The following is a 21,748-nucleotide window of genomic DNA, read 5'->3' as shown; positions in this document are numbered from 1 at the left end:
TTAAAGTCATGGGATATTCACATTCTCTGACCTTTTTGTGATGAAAATGAGAACCAAAAAGAAAAGAAACTTTTTTGTCTCTAGAGTAATTGTGAAGAAGTGAAAACTTTAAATGTGGATGCTTCTTTTGAAAAGCTTCTTTGTGAAGCAGAATAAATTATAATCATACCTGGAAGAAAATGGAAATCAGTGTACAAAAGGCTTTTTAGTAGAATATAAGTATGGTACAAATTCAGTACTCTGGGGGTTGCTTTTTTTAGGGTGTATATACTTATCTGTAACAGTATCTAGATCATAAAAAATAAGTATCTGTGCTGTGTGCTATATTTGTACCTATTGGTGACTTAGTGGATCTTTGCAAGAGGCAAATTCTGGTTGTTTCCAGCATAATGAAACTGCATGCGTTCTCTCAAACTAATGTACATACACGTTGCCTGGAGATCTTGTTATAGTGCAGATTCTAATTCGGTAGGTCTGGGAGGTGCTTAAAGAGTCTGCATTTCTAACAGGCTCCAGCCCATGAGTATCATAAAGGTCAGTTACAATATAAACTAAAAATGACTAACCCATCCAAAATTCCAAAAGATTTTACATTTATAAATTTTTGTCTTAATTTTTTAGTGTGTAAGCATAAATTTTAAGGCAGGAAAGAAGAGGAGGCAACTCGCAGGTTCTTTACTGATATTTTCAGTTCTTATAACAACCTCATGAGGTGTCCCTTTTTGGAATTAAGGTTAACACATTAACACATTTGGAGCTGGTCAAAGGGTTAAAAGGTCAGATTTGCCTGTCTGTCTGTCTAGAGTCTGTTTCTTTTAACAACTGCATCATCTTAGTTTTCCTTTTGTTTTCATAAGTGTGTTTCATAGATTTGTACAGACCAATTTTTCTTCTTTGGTGGAAATAGTTGAATCTGTTGTTACTGTCTTTTACGTTTAATTTTAGAATTCCATTTAGCCTAGTTCCCCCAGTTCTCTCTATTAGAGTTACAAGTTTTGCTGGAAGGACACCGCCACATTTTCATTGCACACCTTTTCTAAAATACAAAATCATAAAAGGTAACTAGTCATGTGTTTTGAGGAAGATAGCTTTTTATGGTCTATTGAGTGCTAGACAGTTAGTAGAATCCAGTGGGGAAAAGGGTATGCTTTGCCATATTCCTTCAGAGATACAACATGCAAAAATGGATTTTATCTCAGAAATACCATATAGGTTATCACAAATGTATATTTTTATTTGACGTCTTTACTGCAGTCTAATATTAATATAAAAATATTCCCTTTAGAATGTGAAACACAGAAAGTATGCAAGGTGGAAGGCAACATATATCCATAACTGTTTAAAGAATGGAGAAACTCCTCAAGCAGGGCCTGTTGGAATTGAAGAAGATAATGGTATGTATGTATTTATGTAAGCAAAATGATTTAGCAGAATCATAATTGTTCAGAATATTATTACTCAGAGTTTTTTGGAAGAAACTATACACTTTTGTTTGTCCCATCAGGTCTAAAATCTGTGAAAATTTAAGTGTGAAATCATAAATTTAGGGAAAGTGAGAGTAATCTAAGAAAAAAGAGAAATGTACTTACTCCCGAACATAGTTACTACTGTATGGAATATAGCCTATAAAGAAGCCACATGATTCTTACAAAAATAGTATTCTAGGAAAAGGCTCAACTGAAGGGAATTCTGTTAAGATTCAAACGCTAGGTTCTCCTGTCCATTTTAATTCAGTATCTGCAAAATGGTATTACTTCTAACTGGTCATTATTAACCTATACTCCAGCAATAAAAAATTACATATTTCATATTTCTAGCGATTTATTAAACTTTTTCTCTTTCAGCAAACCATAAGATACAGTTAACCTCAGCACTTTTTAGCCTTGGTAAATATTTGTCGTTAAGACCTGTAGTATGAGAGATATAAAAATAAGTCCATACATTATTAATCCAGAACGTAATCTTAGTGTCCTAATCTAGTGTTAATGTTGTAACTTTAACAGTATCTTCTCAGAAATGGCTTATGGCTCTACAAAAGGATGCAATTTTACAAATACACATTTTTTGAAGAATTTGAAAATAAATTGGATATACATTCTTTTACTTCTAAATATTTCAAATATTAAATTTGATCAGTTGATTCAGTAATCTTCTTTGTGGGTTTTTGTCTCTCGTCCAAGATCCAGTCTAAGATCAACCCGTTACATCTACTTTTCATGTCTCTTTAGTTCCTTTAACCTAGAATTGTTCTTCAGCCTTTCTAGTTGTTTCTTAGCCCGACGTCTTTGAAGAGCACAGGCTAGTTAGTTATGGACTGTCCCTCAGGTTGGGTTTGTCTAATGTTGCCTCATGATTATATTACCATTATGCATTTTTAGCAGAAATACCTAGAATGAAATTGTGTTCCTTACCTCACATTGGAAGTGAAATAATGGTGATATTAATTGATCACTCAGATAATGTGGTATCCCTTTGTATTAATAAGTTGTTTGTGGGAGATACTTTGAGACTGTGTAAATACCCTATTTTTAATGAAACATTACCCCACCATCTTTAGCATCTACTGATGATTTTCTAACACCATTATTCCTTCTATATTAATAAGTTGGCATTATACTGTAAGAGTGTTCTGTCTCCTTCATCTGTATATTTACTCATTTAATTATTTATGTCAGTATGGGCTCATGAATTTATAGTTAGTGATTGTAATCCATTAGTATCATTCCTTTTGATGATGGTCAAAAGTGTCGTAGATTCATGCAATGGGGTTTTTTCAATCTGGCCTCTGTGTACTTTTTGTGTGTTTCTATCATTGGTGATTTGCACTTCCTTGCTTTCTGACACATCAGAATGCTCCAAGTGCATCTAGTTCTTTTTTTGACCCAGCACTAGAATCAGCCTTTTCTTTAAAGAGCTCTTGGCCCTTTTTACTGGAGAATGATCTTTAGAAGCCAAGACCTGGGCACCTGGGCATGTGGGCACTGGGTGTTTGCATTGCTGCTGGTATATCGTTGCTTCTAGGCCTCCTAGAACACAGAGCAAGGGAGACACACACACACACACAATATTTTTTTCATTCTTCAACAGTAAGTATCCCAGCTTTCATTAGCTTCAATTTAGTCATTCATTTACTCATGTCTGGAAAACAAATTTTGGTAATCTGACTAATTACAAATTGAAGTTTACCTGTTTACTTAGAGTAATTCAGTGACTCGGTGGCTTTTGACACACATCCCCCTAAATAAAGAACATTTCTATTACCCCTCAGAATTACCTCATACCCTTTCCCAGTCCATTCCTACCTTGAGAAGCAACTGGTTTAGTTGTTTGTGTAATCAAAATGTGGTTTTACCTGACCTAGACCATTGTGTAGACAGAGTCATACACTATTCTTTTGCACTCAGCTTCTCTCTCTCAGCATCACATCTGGGAGATTCATCTGTGTCTTGTGTATGAGTAATCCATTCTTTTTTATGGCTGAGTAGTTCATTTTGTGGATACCAATAATTTATCAGTTCATCTGCTAACGAATTTTATATCTGTTTCTAGTTTGAGGTTGTGAAAAATTAAGCTTCTTGACATTTAAATACACATGGTTCTTGACATACTTCACATTGTACATGAACACATGGCATGTGTCGCATTGCTCTGGGCCAGTAGCAAGAGCAGAATTGCTAGGTTATATATGGTTAATTTTTAAGGAATTCCCAAGCCATTTTCTAAGGCTGTTGTACTGTTTACACTTCATCAGCCATGTATTAGAGTTTCTGTCGTTCTGTGTCATTGCTAACTAACACTTGGTATTATTAGTATTTTTAAAATTAGCCATTCTGACCCATGTATAGTGGTTTTTCATTGTGATTTAATTTGCATTTTCCCAATGACTAAATGATATTGAACTCTGTTAAATGTGTTTATTAGCTTTTTCTATATTTTTTTGATGAAGTATCTGTCTGAATCTTTTGCCCATTCTTTTTTGTTGTGGCAAAATATACATAACATAAAATTTACCATTTTAAGTCTTTAATTGTGCAGTTCAGTGGCATTAAATACATTCATATTCTTCAGTTTATCATCACCGTGTATCTCCAAAACATTTTTCGTCTTCTTAAATTGAAACTCTGTACCATTAAACTGTAAGTCCCCTTTCCTCTGTGGGTCCCCAGCCCCAGGTCACCACCATTCTGTGTTCTGTCTCTGTGAATTCAACCACCCTAGGTACCTCATACATGTGGAATCATAGACTTTTGTGACTGGCTTATTTGGTTTGTTGTAATATATTCAGAGTTCATCCATGTAATAGGATGTTTGAAAATTTCATTCCAAAGGCTGAATAATACTCCATTGTGTCCACGTACACATTGTATTTACTCATCTTTTGGAGTATGTTGTGCTTTTACCATATTTTGGTTATTGTGAATAACGCTGTGAACATTAGTATACTTACCTGTTTTTAATGGATTCTCTGTCATTTTATTATTGATTTGTTTTATAAATTATGAACAGAAGTTCTTTGTGACATACATGCTTTACCAGTATCTACTCCCAGTCTGTTGCTTACCTTGTTCTTTTAACTGTCTTTTAATTACCAGGAAACTTTCATCCTGATGAAATATAATTTATAATTTTAAAAAAATGTATGGCTGTGTCTTGTGTCCTGCGAAGTCTTTATTTCTACCTCAAAAATTCTATTGTATGTATTTAATCTTGAAGATTTATAGTTTGAGCTTTTACTTTTAGGCTTGTGAGAGACCTTAAATTTTTTTGTGTGTATGGTGTGAGGTAGGGATTTAGGATTCTTTTCCCCCTCCAGGGTATTCTGTTATTTCATCACCACTTGTTACAGGTTGTCAAAAATTCAGTTAACTTTGTGTGATTCTATTTCTAGACTCTGTTTAATTACATTGGTATATATTTTTTTATACTAATAGCACACTGCCTTCTGTCTTTTTACAGTAGATCTTGAGGTCAGATGGCATAAATCATCCAACTCTTCTCTTTATCAAAATATTATTAGCTGTTCTGTGTCCTTTGAGTTTCCGCATAAATTTTAAAGTAGGTTTTTCAGTTTCTATTAAAAAAAAACAGCCTGCTAGAATTAGGATTGATGCTACATTGAATTTATAGATCAATTTAGATACTTTAACAAAGCTGAGTCTTTAATTACATGAATATGATACATCTTTCCATTTATTAAGCCTGCATTAATTTCTATCAGCAGTATTTTGTATTTTTTTGGAATATAGATTTTGTAACTCTTTGGTTAATTTCCAAGAAATTTGTTTTTTCATTCCCTTGTTTACTTCTAATATGAAATACAATTGATTTTTGTATAATGATGTCGTATCACGCAACCTTGCTAAATATACCTATTAGTTCTGGTGGTTGCTTTGTAGATTCCTTGGGAGTTTCTGCATAGGTAATTATGTTATCTGTAGGGAGAGACAGCTTTGCTTCTTTCTTTCCAGTCTTTATGTCTTTTCTTTCTTTTTCTTGTCTGTCGCAAAAGCAATGATATTTCTGTGCATGTTTTTGTTTTGTTTTGTTTATGGCCCTTTCTCATCTAAGGAATTCCCCATGCCCCAACCCTCCCCACCCCACCTTGGGAACTGAAAACTTGTCTTAAATGGAGATTAAACTTTATCAAATGCTTTTTATGCATTTGTTGAAATTACCATATAGTTTTTCTTTTTTATAATGTCAATATGTGTGACACTGATTGATTTTCAAATGATAAATCAATTCTGCACTCCTTGATAAACTCCATTTGGTCGTGATGGTGTAATATCCTTATAATACATGGCTGGGTTTGGTCCTCACACTAAGAATCATTGTATATGTGTTAAAGTTTATGAGGTTTTGCTATTGGAGTTATACTAGCCTCATAAAATAAGTTGACTGATTCCTTTTCCTGTTTCCTGAATGTTTTTGCATAAGATTGATATTATGTCTTACTTAAATGTTTGCTAGAATTTGCCACTTTATCTAGGCCAGGCATTTTCTGTATAGAACTTTTTTTGCTATGAGCTCAGTTTCTTCAATAGATATAGAACTATTCAGGTCATTTCTTCTTGGGTAAGTTTTGGTAATTTGTGTCTGTTTCATAATGATAATCGTACAGATATTGAAAGGATAATGACATTTCCCTTAGGTTGCGTAATTCATTGGCTTTATATTTCCTTTCTGTCCTCCTTATCCTTTTAATATCTGAAGAATGTGTGTTGATAGTGCCTCTTTAATTACTAATATTTATAATATCCATTTCTCCTTTTCCTAATCTGGTTATTTTTTAGTTTTTTTTTATTGTTTTAATAATATCTTTATTTTGTTTCCTTTATGTTTGCTCTTACATTATTTTTTCCTTCTTTGTACTTGAGGTTTAATTTTCTTTTAGTTTTTATTTTGTAGCTTTCTAAGAGAAAATGTAGACTTTTATTTCAAGTCTTTCTTCTTCATTAAAATAAGCATTTAAAGCACTAGTTTTCTTCCCTCTGGGGACTGATTTAATGGCATCTCACGTATTTTGATACCATTTAATTCAAAATGTTTATTTCCTTTGTGATGTCTTCTTTGAGAGATGGATTATTTAGAAATACAATGTTTAATTTAAAAATATTTGAGACTTTTCTTATTGATTTCTAATTCAATTCTCTTTTGGTCAGGGAACATACTTTTCAAGATTTCAGTATATCAGAGTTTATTAAGATTTATTTCGTGGTCCAGAATATGATTTGTCTTGGTGAATATGCTACGTGTAGTTGAAAAGAATATATTCTGCATTTGTTTATTGTGGTGTCCCATGAACGGGAGTCACAGAAGCTTATTAAAATTTCAACTGTGGGATATTACTAGTTCTGTCAGCTTTTGTTTCATTTTTATTAAGTACGTACACATTTATAATTGTTTAATTATTTTTAATGACTTGACTTTTTTATCATTATGGAACATCTCCTTGTATCTCTGCTAATATTCCTTGAATTGAATTCTGTTTTGTCTATTATTGAATTTAGCCACTTCAGCTTTTATCTGCTTTGTATTTATTTACATTGTCTATCTATTTTCATTCTTTTAATATAAACATATCTGAAACTTAAAGCGTATAGGATTTTGTTTGTTCGTTTTTTATTTTTTTTTTTAATTTATTTTGAGAGAGAGAGTAGGGGAGGGGCAGAGAAAGAGGGAAAGAGAGAATCCGGAGTGGACGCTACACTGATAGCGCAGAACACAACTCAGGCCTCGAACTCACAAACCATGAGATCGTGACCTGAACTGAAACCAGGATGTCGGGCACTTAAGTGACTGAGACACCCAGGGGCCCCCTTTATTTTCTTCTTTTGCTATTGTTGTTGTTGTGTTTTTTGTCTGTCACCATCAGTGCTCAAAATAATGTTTGGTTCATTTAATTTAATGTAATTAATTGCTGTAGCTGGATTTAAGCCTATTATTTTTACCATTTATTCTCTGTTACCATTAGTCCCATCTGTTTTTGTCCCTCTTACAGTTTCTTTTCTCTGGTGAGTTTTCTTCTTTCATTCATTATGACTACATTTTTTTTTCTGTGATTTTGAACATATTTATAGTACCTGCTTTAATATTATTATTATTATTTTACTAATTTTTATATCTAGGTCATTTGTGGGTCTATTTCTATGTACTCTCTTTTTCACCTGACTCTGGTCACATTTTCTTCCACCCTCCCCCTCATATTTCTATTAATTTTTATTGTTGATCACATCATGTAGCTCCTTTGCATTTTATTATCTTCCCCTGCAAGTTCTTGCTTATTGTTCTAATGGGCAGTTAACTTGCCTGAACTCAAACACGATCCTTCTTACTTTCAACTTAAAGGCTGTTTCTTTTACCAGAACCCTGGAGAGTCTTTCCGGACTATGCACACATAATTCAGGGTTGTACAGTATTTAGTTGGGGTTCATGCACACATTTCAAGGCTCACTTCTTTCCAGCTCTTTCTTTTGCTCAGACTGTTGAGTGCCTGCAGGTGAAAAGCCACATGAGAGCAGATCTTGCCTGGTGAGATTTCCTCTCCCAGGAGCCATCCTCACTTTAGTTTCTACCAGCTTTGTCACTTTCTAGGGCCTTTAAACATTGGATGGAGGGGTTCCTTCCTGTCTTCAGGTAGGATGAATAAATGTTACAGTTCTCTAATAGAGAAAATTATTTTAGTGTATATAAAATATAAATCATCTACACAGTTACTCAGTAACATGTATCTCAGAGTGGGTAGATTTTTGGTTACTTAAAATTATCTACATTGGATATATAATGTGGTTATGATCAGACAAAAAAGTTATTTAAAAAGTTGATAGGAAATAAATTGATTTCAGATATCTGTTGCTCTAGCTTGCATTTCAAATTACTAAGATTCCCAAAAGTGGTTTATTGTCATTTTTTTCTTTTCTTTTTCTTTTTTTCTTTTTTTTTTTNCCTTTTTTTTTTTTTTTTTTTTTTTTTTTTTTTTTTTTTTTTTTTTCATGTTTGGGCAGTAGGAGGGGGAGAAAGAGAAGAAGACAGAGGATCTGAAGCAGGCTCTGTGTTGACAACAGAGAGCCTGATGTGGGGCTCAAACCCATGAGCTGTGAGATCATGACCTCATAAGTCGGACACTTAACTTAGCCATTCAGGTGCCTCACTAATTGTCAGTTTTAAATAGACCATCAACATTTAATTTTCTCAAGGTAGTTGTCACTTTCAGCTAATAATATAGTATATTTTAAGTCTGTATCTCAAAACTTCTCAACACCAGCCTCTTACTACTCCTTTCTGTGCAGGTAGCTCAATGTGACATTTCATTCCTTTGTTTTTTGTTGATTAACCTAATACTCGAACAACAAACACACAGGTAATCATTTTATGGCTAGTTTAAACAACAAATACTAAGTAAAAGGCCACTGTCAGAAAAATAAAGTTCTTATGGATAGCATTAAATGTGACACATTTTAACAAATGTATCCTGTTTTTCATAAGTTTAAAGAGTGAGTTTAAAGAAAGTTTATTTTTAAGAAAAAGATACTATATGCAAAGATTTTATATAATTGTAAAAAGTATTAACTTAAAAGCAGTGACAATCATACTGTCAGGCACAATTAAGTGTTTCAAAAAAGAAAACAGTTAAAACTAGTATTTTCAGAGATAAAACCTGCTTATCAACTGCATTAAATAGAATTACATTTGAAGGTCTGTCGTATCTGTGTAACAAAATAAGAATATTTGGCATATTTATTTCAAAATACCTGATTTCACTTTACATATATATATTATATAATAGATGTTGAAGAAACAGAAGATGGTGGAGCCACACCCCTGCCTACCCAGCCACCCCCGCCGTCATCTTCAACCTATGACCCAGGCAGCATGCCGGCTGGCAGCTTCACGGGGATCCAGATCCCCCCTGGGGCACACGCTCCTGCCAACACGCCAGCGGAAGTGCCACCCAGCGCAGGTGGGATATTAACGTTAGCCAGTTTTGAACTCTTCTTTCATAAATAAGAACCGCACTCCTTCTCGTGTCCATGCCTCACAGTGATGGTCATAAAACATAATAAGATCTTTAAATTCTATTTGAGCCCACAAAAAATGTTGAATCCTTTTTGTTGAAGTTTTAATGGTAATTGTCTTTAGTTTTTTGAGAAATGACAAAGCATTTAATTATGTTACTATTAACTTTATATATTTTATGACTAAGAATTTCTGTGCTTTTCGTGTGTGGTGTTATTTTCTTTTTTCCCCTCCCTTTCTTTGCCCTTCACTGTTATTCAAGATTAGCAGGGAGGTGAGCCTGGTCTATTACAGGAAATGTTGGTCAGCGGCCCACTGTATGAGCAAGATTTCATTTTTCTTGCTTTATTTCCTTAGGACCTGACCTCTGCCCTCAACATAGACAGTGTTAATGTAGAGAGCAGGCACTGAGGCACAGAATCTCAATAGCAATGGAATCACAGAAAACTGCAAAGAGGGGATTTGGGTTGTTTCTTTTTAATATTACAGTTGACTAAAGGAAAAAAAAGGGAAGTGATATCTACTATCCTTGAATAAATCAGTACCATAGGTCTGTACTTTCATGGAATAGATCTGACAACACTAGTCTCTAGTAATGCCAGTGTCAGTTAATAAAAGATAATTTTTAAAATTGCAGGCATTTACTTTTATTGTTGACAAAATGTCACCCTTACTTTCAAATAGAAGGGTATTTAAAACCATAATTTACATCTCGCATTTTTTCCAAAAATTATTCTTAACAGTATTTCTTTTATCTCAGCATAAATATAATCTATGGTAGTAAACTGTACCAACATTTCAAAATATATTTTTTTTAATGTTTATCTTTTTTAGAGAGAGCATGTATGCAAGGAAGGGAGGGACAGAGAGAGAATCCCAAGCAGGCTCCCTGCTGTCAGCACAGAGCATGACATGGGGCTCGATCTCACCAGTGAACCGTGAGATCATGACCTAAGTTGAGATCAAGAGTCGGGCCCTTAACGAACTGAGCCACCCAGGCGCCCCCACACATTTCAGAATATTTAACTGATAGGATGAAACTCATTCTCTGAGCTCTGATTTCTATTGCATAACACACCATTACTTCATTGACTTTTAAATTTTCAGTCTCAGTTTCCCCAAACCATTTTAGGTTATTTTACGTGAGTTGAATAACATCCAAAAGTTTTCTACGTGACCACTGTAGCGCTAGCACCAGTTATTATCAGTTTCTTTCCTCCTATTTTATTTTATTTTATTTTATTTTTTAATGTTTTTAATGTTTTTTATTTACTTCTGAGAGAGAGAGAGAGACAACGTGAGCAGGGGAGGGTCAGAGAGAGAGGGAGACACAGAATCTGAAGGCTCTAGGCTCTGAGCTGTCAGCACAGAGCCTGACATGGGGCTCGAACCCACGAACCGTGTGATCATGACCTGAGCCAAAGTCAGACCGCTCAACTGACTAAGCCACCCAGGCGCCCCTCTTTCCTCCTATTTTAAAACTTTTAGCTTTAAGGGTACCTGGTTCAGTGGCTCATTCGGTTGAGTGTCTGACTTCAGTGCAGGCCATGATCTCCCGCTTCAGAACCTCTGTCGCTCCCCCACTCCCCGCCCCTCCTTGACCCTTTCTCCCTCAAATCAATCAATCAAACAAACAAAAACTTTTTGTTTTATTTATTTATTTTTTAATGTTTTTTATTTATTTCTTAGAGAGAGAGAGAGAGCGTGAGTAGAGGAAGGTCAAAGAGAGAGGGAGGTACAGAATCTGAAACAGGCTCCAGGCTCTGAGCTAGCTGTCAGCACAGAGCCCAGTGTGGGGCTTGAACCCATGAACTGTGAGATCATGACCTGAGCCGAAGTCGGACACTTAACCGACTGAGCCACCCAGGCATCCCCTAAAACTTTTAGTTTTATATTACCTGCAAGTATTGCTGTTATTTTTCTCTTGAAGAATATTGATGAATATGATCATTTTAACACTGACCTCTTTAGTGTCATCATTCTGTATATTTTACCCTGACTTTGTCTTATGGTCTGTGTGATGGCTTTAATAGACAGACCAATTTGAGTTTTTTTTGTAAGTAAAATTTCATGGAACACGATTATAAATAGCTTCTTTTCTTTTAGAAATGCTCTGTATTTCCAGAGTAGAATAATATAAGCAACAACAGCTACTTAGATGTATTTGCCTTAGGCTAATACTACTTTAATTATACTAGTGAATTTAAACACCAGCCAGGAGTCTCAAACACACTGGTTTTAGAAAATACAATGTATTTTGAAGTCAAATTGTATTGGTTATTAGTTCCTACCCCTTGCTTAACCGCAAACTCAACTGTTACACAGCTTCTCCCCACGTAAGTTTTGCCTCTTTCTAAAATGAAACTAATCATACCTCTCATTGTGATTTTAATTATTAAAGGGGAAAAGATTTGAAAATTCACTACTACTATGCCTAACACAAAATCAGTGTTCAGCAAATTAGTTTCCTTTTCCTTTTTTTTCCTCTTCCTTCCTATTTCTGTGCCAAAGACAGAGTATTTAAGAGCAAGCTAATGAACACTTAAAATCATTTTGTGAATCAAGGGAAGTGTCACCTTTGGGGTAGGATACTGACCTTAAAAGTTGTATGATGGTTGTTGGTTTAGACAACATATCTTTGGGCAGTATTCTGGTATAGGCATATATATTTATTTAATATATAGTCCTACAGTGCATATGTAGAAGAGGGAAAGCTGATTTCTAGTTGGAGGGCAGAATTACGTTTTGTACAACAAAAGTGATCAAATATTAGTAGTTTCATATGTTCAGACTACCAGTATCTCCTGCTTAGGATATATTGAGGTAGTTTTCTATTCGGAAGTTTTCAGGCATAAACCGTGCATTTTGATCCAGTTAACTCTGGCATGAGCCTTATTTCTTTTTTCGCTTTTGTTCCTCAGAGTGAGCACATAAAACCAAGAACCTTGGAACTTTTTTAGGTTGAGGTTCTAATGCACTACTTTATGTGTACTCTTATAGACTTAGCATTTAAATAAATACCATAGCTATTTTATAAATTAATTCTTACAGCAACTATATTAGAAATTGCTGGCCCTAATGTACATACTGTAAAGAAATTAAGCAATTGTCCCATGAAAATAAATGTACAGGCATACCTGTTAGTGACAGAACTAAACTTGGAACCCAAGTCTTTCTGATTTTATGTTTTTGGCACCTCCTTTCTCTTCCTCCAATGAACTAAAACCCTGTTAAATCAAAATCTACTTCTCCCATCTAATATTTTGCCCCTTAATATTGGTTTGAGATTTTGGAATCTCCTCTTAGCTGGCAGATTTTTTTTCTATTATATTTAAAACAGTAAAAAAAAAAAAGTCCCCAGTTGCCTAATAGCAAATGAAATAACATTTCTAGTTTATAAATATAGCAGATGTTTCCCCTCTTACTCACTTTAAGATTGATTTACTTTCCCTCATATAAAGATCCCGGATGCACTTTTATCAAAGGGAAATCCTTAAGATAGCTGAAAAGAATAGTATTTACTAATATACGGTTTTTAGTTCTTCCATGAAAACGCACCAGGGTGCAAGGAGGGCAGCGATAAGGATTGTTTAAGCAGGGGGAGTGTTGGCCTCTTGTATTTAACCGCCGTGGGCTCTCCGATGTCAGTGATGGAGCGGATGGCTTTTTCTTTCTCTTGAAAATACTGTAAATACTAAGGAGGAAGGTCTCAGTAATAAATCTAAGTTGATTCAGTATTAGAATTATTTTATAATTAATGCCAGCCTTTTGATTATAAATGTAGCTCAGCACATATGTAGATCAAAAACTTAGCTCTTTTATGTGTTGTTCTTTTAAGTATCAGTACTACATAGGAGTTCTCCTATACAGCTTTCAAAGTTGTTAATATTTTGTCCTAATCACTTCTATCAATGCCATTTTCCATGATTATACTGAGGTTTTACTTAACACAATCCTCCTGTTCTGTTACCTTTGCTTACAGTGTAGATAGCACGTCTTTCTCCAGATACTACTCCTCAGGGCTCTGTTTAACTATACTTTTTGGATCACCTTCTAGTTTTCTAACCAATACCTATTTCTCCCTTTTCAGAATCCCCACATCATGTAGACAATAGAACAATTCAGTACGTATTTAGAAATGTGTTGATGTTTACTTCTTGAATGTATATTAATGCCATTTAATAGGCCATGTAAACATCTACTTAAAAATTAACCAGAAGTTACTTGTTAATGCTTCTTTTTGTTAAATTACAGAAAGAAAGGATATTTCCAACACAGTTCTGCTTTCCCCATGAACATCTTTATGGTCACATCATTCCAACATACTGTGGTCTTGGGGGCTGCAATCCATTTGTGAATTGACAAATGAGAACTTTGCAAATCCTGAAAGAAAGAAAACTAGATTTGGGCATCTTGGAAAAGAAAAAAAAAAAAGTAACATAAACCACAAGCCATTTTTACAATTTTAACAAGTATTTATGAGCCTGTGCTGGGCCTGTACACTAGGTCTCTGTGGGAACATGTCATGATGGCTGCCAAAGGGACCGGCCTTGGCTCGGGCATCATGACAAATGGAAGCAGCATATTCTTCCCCCTGCATGAGGCCTGCTGAGCAGCCTGTGTTGTCAGTTCAAGTCTTAGTTGAAGGACTGTGACCAGAAGTTCTTAATAAAATACAGAATACACATTTTTTTAGTATTGCTTAAATAAAATTTTACTACATAACTTTATTTTCTGTGTAGATTCTATTTTGTTCTTGTTAATTAATGTTGTCTACTTAGTCATATGAAGATATACAAATAAGCATTTCAAAGTTAATAAGAAGATGCTGATTGGGGCGCCTGGGTGGCTCAGTCGGTTAAGTGTCTAACTTTGGCTCACGTCATGATCTCAAGTTTCATAGGTTCTAGCCCCACGTCAGGCTCTGTGCGTACAGCTCGGAGCCTGGAGCATGCTTTGGATCCTGTGTCTCCCTCTCTGCCCTTCCCTGCTCATGCTCTGTCTCTCTCTCTCAAAAATAAACGTTAAAGATTTTTTTAAAAAATAACAAGATGCTGATTAATAAAAATATTCCTTCTCCATAGAGAAAGGGATTTGCTTGGAGGATTTAATTTAGGCAGAAACACAACTTAGCAAGGAATGGCAATGATATCTAAACTGGTCTGCTCATTTTTTTAACATTAATATGAAAAAGAGATAGTCATGTCCCTCTGCTTTAGATACTTCAAAGCACTACACTTGACTGGGTAGTCTCTGAAGGTCCCACCCAAATGTTGCAGTCCCTTGTTAATGGTATTTATAATGTGCCTTTAAAAATTAGCAAGTTTTGTGGGAACGGTTATGTCAGATGTCAATAGTTTAATATATTTGGTTAGCAGTTATTAAAATCAAGCAAGAGATAGTCATTAAATTGGTCAGTTCAAAATTTATATGTCACCCAACTTTGCAGTTACACTTCTTTAAATTTTTTCTATGAATAAATTCATACACATATATTGTATATATATACAATGTATAAGAATATTCACTGTAGTGTTATCTATAGTAGCAAAAGAATGAAAGCCACCTAAATGTCCATCAGTAAAGCACTGCTTTATAAATTGTGACTCATACATGAAATGGAACACTTATGTAGACATGTAAATTAATAAGGTAGATTCCTAAAACATATTAAGTGAAAAATGCACAAAATAGTTTAGCATGCAGACATATTACCATTTGCATTAACTGTGTACATAAGCACTCAAAATGTATTTTCCTGCATATTTTTCCATTGCAGCTTCCAACATCAAATAAATATGTCCAATTATAATTCATTAAGGTTTAGAAATACTAATTAAGAAACGAAATTCCTTCATGACCCTTTAAATGCTTTCATAGGGTATAATTAAGAGGTGTAACTTTAATACCCATTTGTGCTTTTCTGATATGCAGGTGTAACAAGTAATACTATCCAGCCTACTCCACAGACGATTCCGGCTATTGATCCCGCACTTTTCAGTACAGTGTCCCAGGGTAAGTCAGCTGTTTTTTGTGATATATTGTATCTCCTGTTTTGGGTATTTTTTTGTAATTTTACCTTAAGAGTGTTGTATATTTGAATGCCTGGGTAATTTGAAACACATTTCTTTGAATGCTCTGTTCACTAGATTCTCCAGTGAGCCAAGGTTGTTTCATATTATCCAAAATACCTAACTTTGAAGGCATTCCCTTTTTTTTTTTAAGTTTTACTGTTCCATTTTTTATATACTGCTGGATATAGTGGCACAAACATATAGCCAAAGCAATCATGAAAGCTTACACTAGATTACTTTGGTTCAGAATTACCATTTGTTATGATTATGATCTTCCTTATCTACATTAAATTATTAGGTTATCCAAAAAGAGAACTGATCATAGTTGAAAACAAGAACAAAAAAGAGCCTGTAATAACTGGCAAATTACCCAAGAACACAATGGAGAATATTTATCTGTTATAGATATATCACCTCCCCAATGAATACCATATTCCTCTGTTAATCTTGGTTTCCAGACTCCCCTCTATTAATCCCACTCAGTTTTAAAAGTTCTGTCTAAAATCTGCTATGAAAATAATCTGAAAAAGACAAATCAGTGACACAGTAGGGAATCTGGAAACCAGGCCACACAATATGGAAATTATAAAGGTGGCATTTGGATCAATGTTGTCAGAATATATATTCAAAAGTGATGTTACAACAGTTGGTTATCAGGAAAAAATATACATTAGATACTGTCTCCCAGTTCTCATCTGATTTAGTTGCATCTTTTTTTTAAATTTTTTTTTAATGTTTTATCCATTTCTGAGAGAGAAAGAGACAGCATGAGCAGGGGAGGGTCAGAGAGAGAAGGAGACACAGAGTCCAAAACAGGCTCCAGGCTCTGAGCTGGCTGTCAGCACAGAGCCCGACGCAGGGCTCAAACCCATGAACTACAAGATCATGACCTGAGCCGAAGTCGGACACCTAACTGACTGAGCCACCCAAGCACCCCTGATATAGTTGCATCTTAACAGGCTTGACTAATAAATTCCACACCACAGAAGATTCCGAACTCTTCCCCATTATGTTCTTAAAATGCAACTAATAGACTGGGAGGAAATTGAAACTTTAAGGAATTAATGTCCAGAGCATATATAAAGAGCTTCTACAAATGAATAACTAAAACTCAGTTCAGAAAAAAACCAGGCAGAGAATGTGGCCAGTAACGCAGATAAGCAGGGCACACGTGAAAGCATGCCCAGCCGTGCTAACAGTCAGGAAGGCTGAGAGTCGGAAGGAGTTTGGTTTTATGTCAATAGATAAAAAAATATTCTAAAGGATTGATAATCTGCAGGGTCATTGAATACCTAGGGAATGACTCTTGGCATGCTGTTGCTGGGAAGCATACATTAGTAAAGTTTTTTACAGCAGTATTATGTCACTATCAGAATGACAAATGTAATTTTTTTTACCCTGCTATATTCCACTTTGAGGATTCTGTCTCAAAGAAATACTTAGACATGAGCTCCAAACATATTTACAAGGGTATGGAATTTCAACATCCTCGTAGTAGTAGAAAATAATCTTGTGGGATTATTTAATAATAATGGGAAGGTCCATTTGTCCTTTGGACTACTGAGCACGTGTTAAAAAAGAGTATAATAACTCTGACATTAAAAGATCTCCTACCATCATTAATTAAAAAAGCAGGCTGCAGAACATTCTGTATAGTATGACCCTGTTTAGGAAAAAAAAGCTCCATCTCCCTTCATGTACATATGTGTTTAAGTACATAGAGAAATTCTAGAGAATGCACAGACCAAAACTTGTAGTCTCATAGCCATCACTAGCTTCACCACCACCTCTAATACTCCCTAAACCCCTTTGCTGCTACATTTTTCTCTTTAGTGCTTAGTATTCATCACCTTTTAATACCCATATTATATGTGTGTTAATATTAAGATATTTAATATATTTACAGTCAGTTTGTGGCTGACTGTGGGGAAGAGAATGGGATTGGAAAGGTGGTAGATGCGAAGCAGAGTGTCCCCCTTTTTAACGGTTTATATAGTATTAGAATGTGAATAACAGCTTACCTTATACCTTTTTTTGAGGATTAAATGGAACATCTGAAAAGTATTTAGCACAGTGCCTGATGCGATCAAATTCTGCTTCAAATCATTACTGCTGTTGCCGTTTTTAAGTGACGTATCTTGGATATAAGGCTTCAGTACTGAGCTGTATCTTTACCCTTCAGGTTTTCTGGGTATCAGATGGTTCCCCTATGATTCTGCCTGTGCTTTCCATTCAAGTCAGAGGATAATAGAGTCCACTAGGGTAAGATTATCCAAAGTCTCTGACATGACTCTCTAAAATTACCAAATTAGATAGGAAAGAGTCTCTAAAGACCCATTTTGGGAATTTTTACGATAATATATTCTATGCTCTGTCATGACATGAGATAAATCAACCTTGGAAATGGATTCTTATATCAACTGAGCATGCAGGGATTTGTCTTTACACCAAAAATGGTCTCTTTGATCCAGTGCTGACCCCGGCTCTTTCTGCTGCAATAGGGAACTTCACTAATAGCTCTAGCTGCCTGCCGCCTTCTTGTCCTGCCCTGTAAAGGAGCAAAGCAGCCCCGTGACAGGGACTGTCTTGCCTAAAAGCCCTCGGGAACATATTAAGCATAGAGTTCAGAAAAGAGATGTTCTGCTAGACGACCTCTCTAATCCGTTAAACACCTTTTAGGTCTACAATGTGCTCTCTCTCTGGTGTGATTAGGGCCTCTAGTAAATTTTAGTAATTGGAAAAACAGCTTCTATATGGGTGCATTAAGCAATATTTACAGTATCAGATACTGAAATTGAACAGTTCTCTTCTTATGTGTTTTCCATTTCAGTTTCTAACTGCTAATTTAAAAGAATCATAATTAAGAAGATTTTATTTTTTTAATTTGGAAGTTTAATGACATGTTTTATTATTGATGGCTCTTAGATGATTTTTTTTAATTTTTTTCTGTTTTTTATTTATTTCTGAGAGAGAGGGAGAGACAGCCTGAACAGGGGAGGGTCAGAGAGAGAGGGAGACACAGAATCCGAAACAGGCTCCAGGCTTTGAGCTAGCTTTCAGCACAGAGCCCGACGCAGAGCTGGAACCCATGAACCGTGAGATCATGACCTGAACCAAAGTCAGACCTTTAACCAACTGAGCCACAGAGGCGCCCCAGATGATATTTGTTAAATGAAGGAAAGCCTGAAGTGTTACAAAATAGCAAAAGTAACTATTTGACATGGCTTCTTAAGTTCTTTTAACTGTTGAAAATAAATCTAACATCTCTCTATAAATCTGTAAGTTACATTTTGTATCTGAATGTGTAAGATGGTTAATATCTAGTGATATTTTATCTGATACATAATTTCATACATGTTTTTAAGATAAATATTATATATCTGTAATGATACTTTTCTGTTAAAATACTTTCCTTCACATTTTCTGAATATTTGTGTTTTAAGATAGTTTTATCATTGGTGGATAAGTTTAGTTTGTAAAAACTAAAATAGTCACAGAGTTCTTGCCACTACAGACATCTGATCAATAAATAAGTGGTATGTCAGCAAACAGTGCTAAGGCTGATGCTATAAAAATATTCATTCTGCGCACTGGGGCTTTCCAGCAAGGCCAGTAAATTCTAGATGGATGCCCTACATAGTTAAAAATTGCCCTGAGATAAGAGAACAGGCTGTTAAAGTACAAAATGATTAGTGGGGTAAACCCAGTTTTCAAAGGTGTCTCATGCACCCAGATAGTGTGTCTAGCTCTAGATGACCAGAGCCTCTTAATATACTTGGAAAAAACTTTGGAAAATCTAGTAGGTATTTTCAATACAGCCTAAAGTGTCCTAACTAATTTCAGTAGAACTGCAACATAATTGTTTTTTAGGTTTAAGGGTAACAAATACCAAGTCACTAAATAACTAAAAGAATTATGGAGAACTTGTTTTTTTTTTAATATATAATTGCATTTTACTAGTTTATTGATTTGTATTTCTTGCTTTTTAAGCAAGACTGAAACTTCAGAAAATTGAAGTACTGTCAAAATTGGAATGTGTAGTCTCTTATTCACAACAGTAAGATCAACCATTATAACTTTAATAATATTCAACAAGTATTTGAAGAATTTATATGTAGCACACTGGCTAGTTACCATATGTAGATATATGTATATTCTCTTAAAATCTGAAATTAATGTATAATTTTGTATGAACTTGATTCATTTTTAAATGTAGGAAATAATATAAAGTAGGAACATATACATTCATTAAAGTTATTCAGCACTTATGGGTCCCTGGCCCTGCCCTAGAAACTTTAGGATCCATTATTCCAAAACTCTTGTGAAAATTTTAAAGAAAATAATAATATGGATCAGACTTAGTGTCCAGATACCTGGAGTTGTTACCTACTTTGAAGTCCTTACCTAGGTAATGTCAAAGTTGTATGCTATATATATTAATTAAAGATAACTAAACAAAGATAGCCTATTTATAAGTATGAACTTAGAATTTGAAATGTATTATTTGTTCATTATATTCTGTGCCCCAACTTCCTATCAGTTCTTTTTAGAATCTCATAAAAAATTGTAAAGAAAATGGTATTTCAAAAGATAAGACATAAAGTCAGTTTTTAATTTCACCTTTAGAAATATATGTTCAGGTATATTCAAATCTTAGATGAAATGTTTTTAGTATTTTGGTTTTTTTACCCAGGTTATTTAGTTGGGCACTATCCATATTAATCATATATGTAACTGGAAAACTTTCTGAGAATAAGTTTTGGACATAATTTGTAAAGGTTGTTCACTTGTTGAATTTTGTAGTTTAATGATGATAGTATCTTAGTTAAACCTTAGAGGTTTCTATATGGATAGCACAAAAATGCAAAATATTTTCATACTAAAATAAAATTTAAACGGCTTATTTAAATTTTAAACTAATGTTTGTTATTTATTTTTTTCATTGAGAATTATATTTATATTCTAGTTCAAATGAGGGCTGAATGGTTTAGTCTGTGTGTATTGTTCCATGAAAAGAGAGGCTCGGCGTTTCTAGCATAAACACCGAAGCTCCTGTCCTTATTATACACAGAGTATATTTTTTTTGCAATTAATTTACCAAAATATAAAGGCCTCTAGTTTATTACTTTGGGAGAAAATATTTTCATATAAGTTATTGTGTACTGCCATGTGTATAGGTATATGAGTAAGAAAAAAATTGAAAAGCATGGAAAAGACTTATTTAAATCCACCTGGGGCTGAAAACAGCCTTCATGTTTTTATATAACCTTAAATATTTTTTATAATTTTAAACGTAAGTATCTACCAAACCTAATAGAATACGTTTTCTCTTCTTAGAGCTATCTTAATTTTTCTGTTTTCCCTCCAGCGGATATCCGTCTGACACCAGAGGACTTTGCCAGGGCTCAGAAATACTGCAAGTACGCGGGCAGCGCCCTGCAGTACGAAGACGTCAGCACGGCCGTGCAGAATCTGCAGAAGGCCCTCAAGTTGCTAACTACAGGCAGAGAATGAAGCTTTTGTACCGCACGTTGGTGCATTCTGGCTTAAAGAACTAACAGTCCATTACTCTCTCTTCAGCCTATCAGGAGCACAGTTTTAAGGAAGACTTCAGTTGCATTGACTATAACAATGAAATCTGTGTCCCTGTATCAGATTCCTGTTGAAGCATTCAGCGGCAGCCTCAGCCAGTTTTCATTGTCCATTTAGTGGATCCAGTAATCTCCGGGTGTATCGGGCTGATGTTAGCAAGATCCTCAAAACCCCCATTGAACCCTGCTTCAGAGAATGAAATCCCACTTCTGTGAAATTCACATTGTATCTTAATATACATAACTTAAAGGTTTTTAAAAATCTTATAATTTGGACACATAGGCTGTATTACTTNCCCCCCCCCTCGCCCCTTCTGGATTTATAAAACGAATATGGACATCCCAAACTGTTAGGTGAATTTGAAAGGGATTATGTTCAAAATTAAATTTATGTTCATGTTTAATAGAACTACATTAAAAGTAAAAGTTGTTACAGAAGAAAACAAGGTAAAGAGGTAGAGTCACTTTTAGATGTAAGAATAATGTTGGTTTCCCAGCAGCTTTCTCTTCGCCGTTGAAGCTTAAAGTGGATTGGTATTTATTCATAGGCAGCTTGACTGCATGTGT

The 21,748-nt window shown here is 34.7% G+C and overlaps 1 protein-coding gene across 2 annotated transcripts in view; it reads left to right on the top strand.

Annotated features, from left to right (window-relative positions):
• Positions 1–21,473, top strand: part of VTA1 (vesicle trafficking 1) — a 62,437-nt gene extending 40,964 nt beyond the window's left edge. For both annotated transcript variants that reach the window (XM_077776118.1, XM_077776120.1), the window contains 4 exons: positions 1,286–1,394; positions 9,287–9,460; positions 15,451–15,531; positions 20,959–21,473. In XM_077776118.1, the coding sequence (XP_077632244.1) occupies positions 1,286–1,394; positions 9,287–9,460; positions 15,451–15,531; positions 20,959–21,104 (510 nt within the window). In that variant the 3' untranslated portion in view covers positions 21,105–21,473. The remainder of the gene's footprint in view (positions 1–1,285; positions 1,395–9,286; positions 9,461–15,450; positions 15,532–20,958) is intronic.
• The last annotated feature ends 275 nt before the right edge of the window (positions 21,474–21,748 follow it).

Source organism: Crocuta crocuta, unplaced genomic scaffold, assembly GCF_008692635.1.
Source record: "Crocuta crocuta isolate KB4526 unplaced genomic scaffold, BGI_CrCroc_1.0 scaffold25, whole genome shotgun sequence".
NCBI classification, from domain to species: Eukaryota; Metazoa; Chordata; class Mammalia; order Carnivora; family Hyaenidae; genus Crocuta; species Crocuta crocuta.
This window is presented reverse-complemented; position numbering and strand designations above follow the sequence as displayed.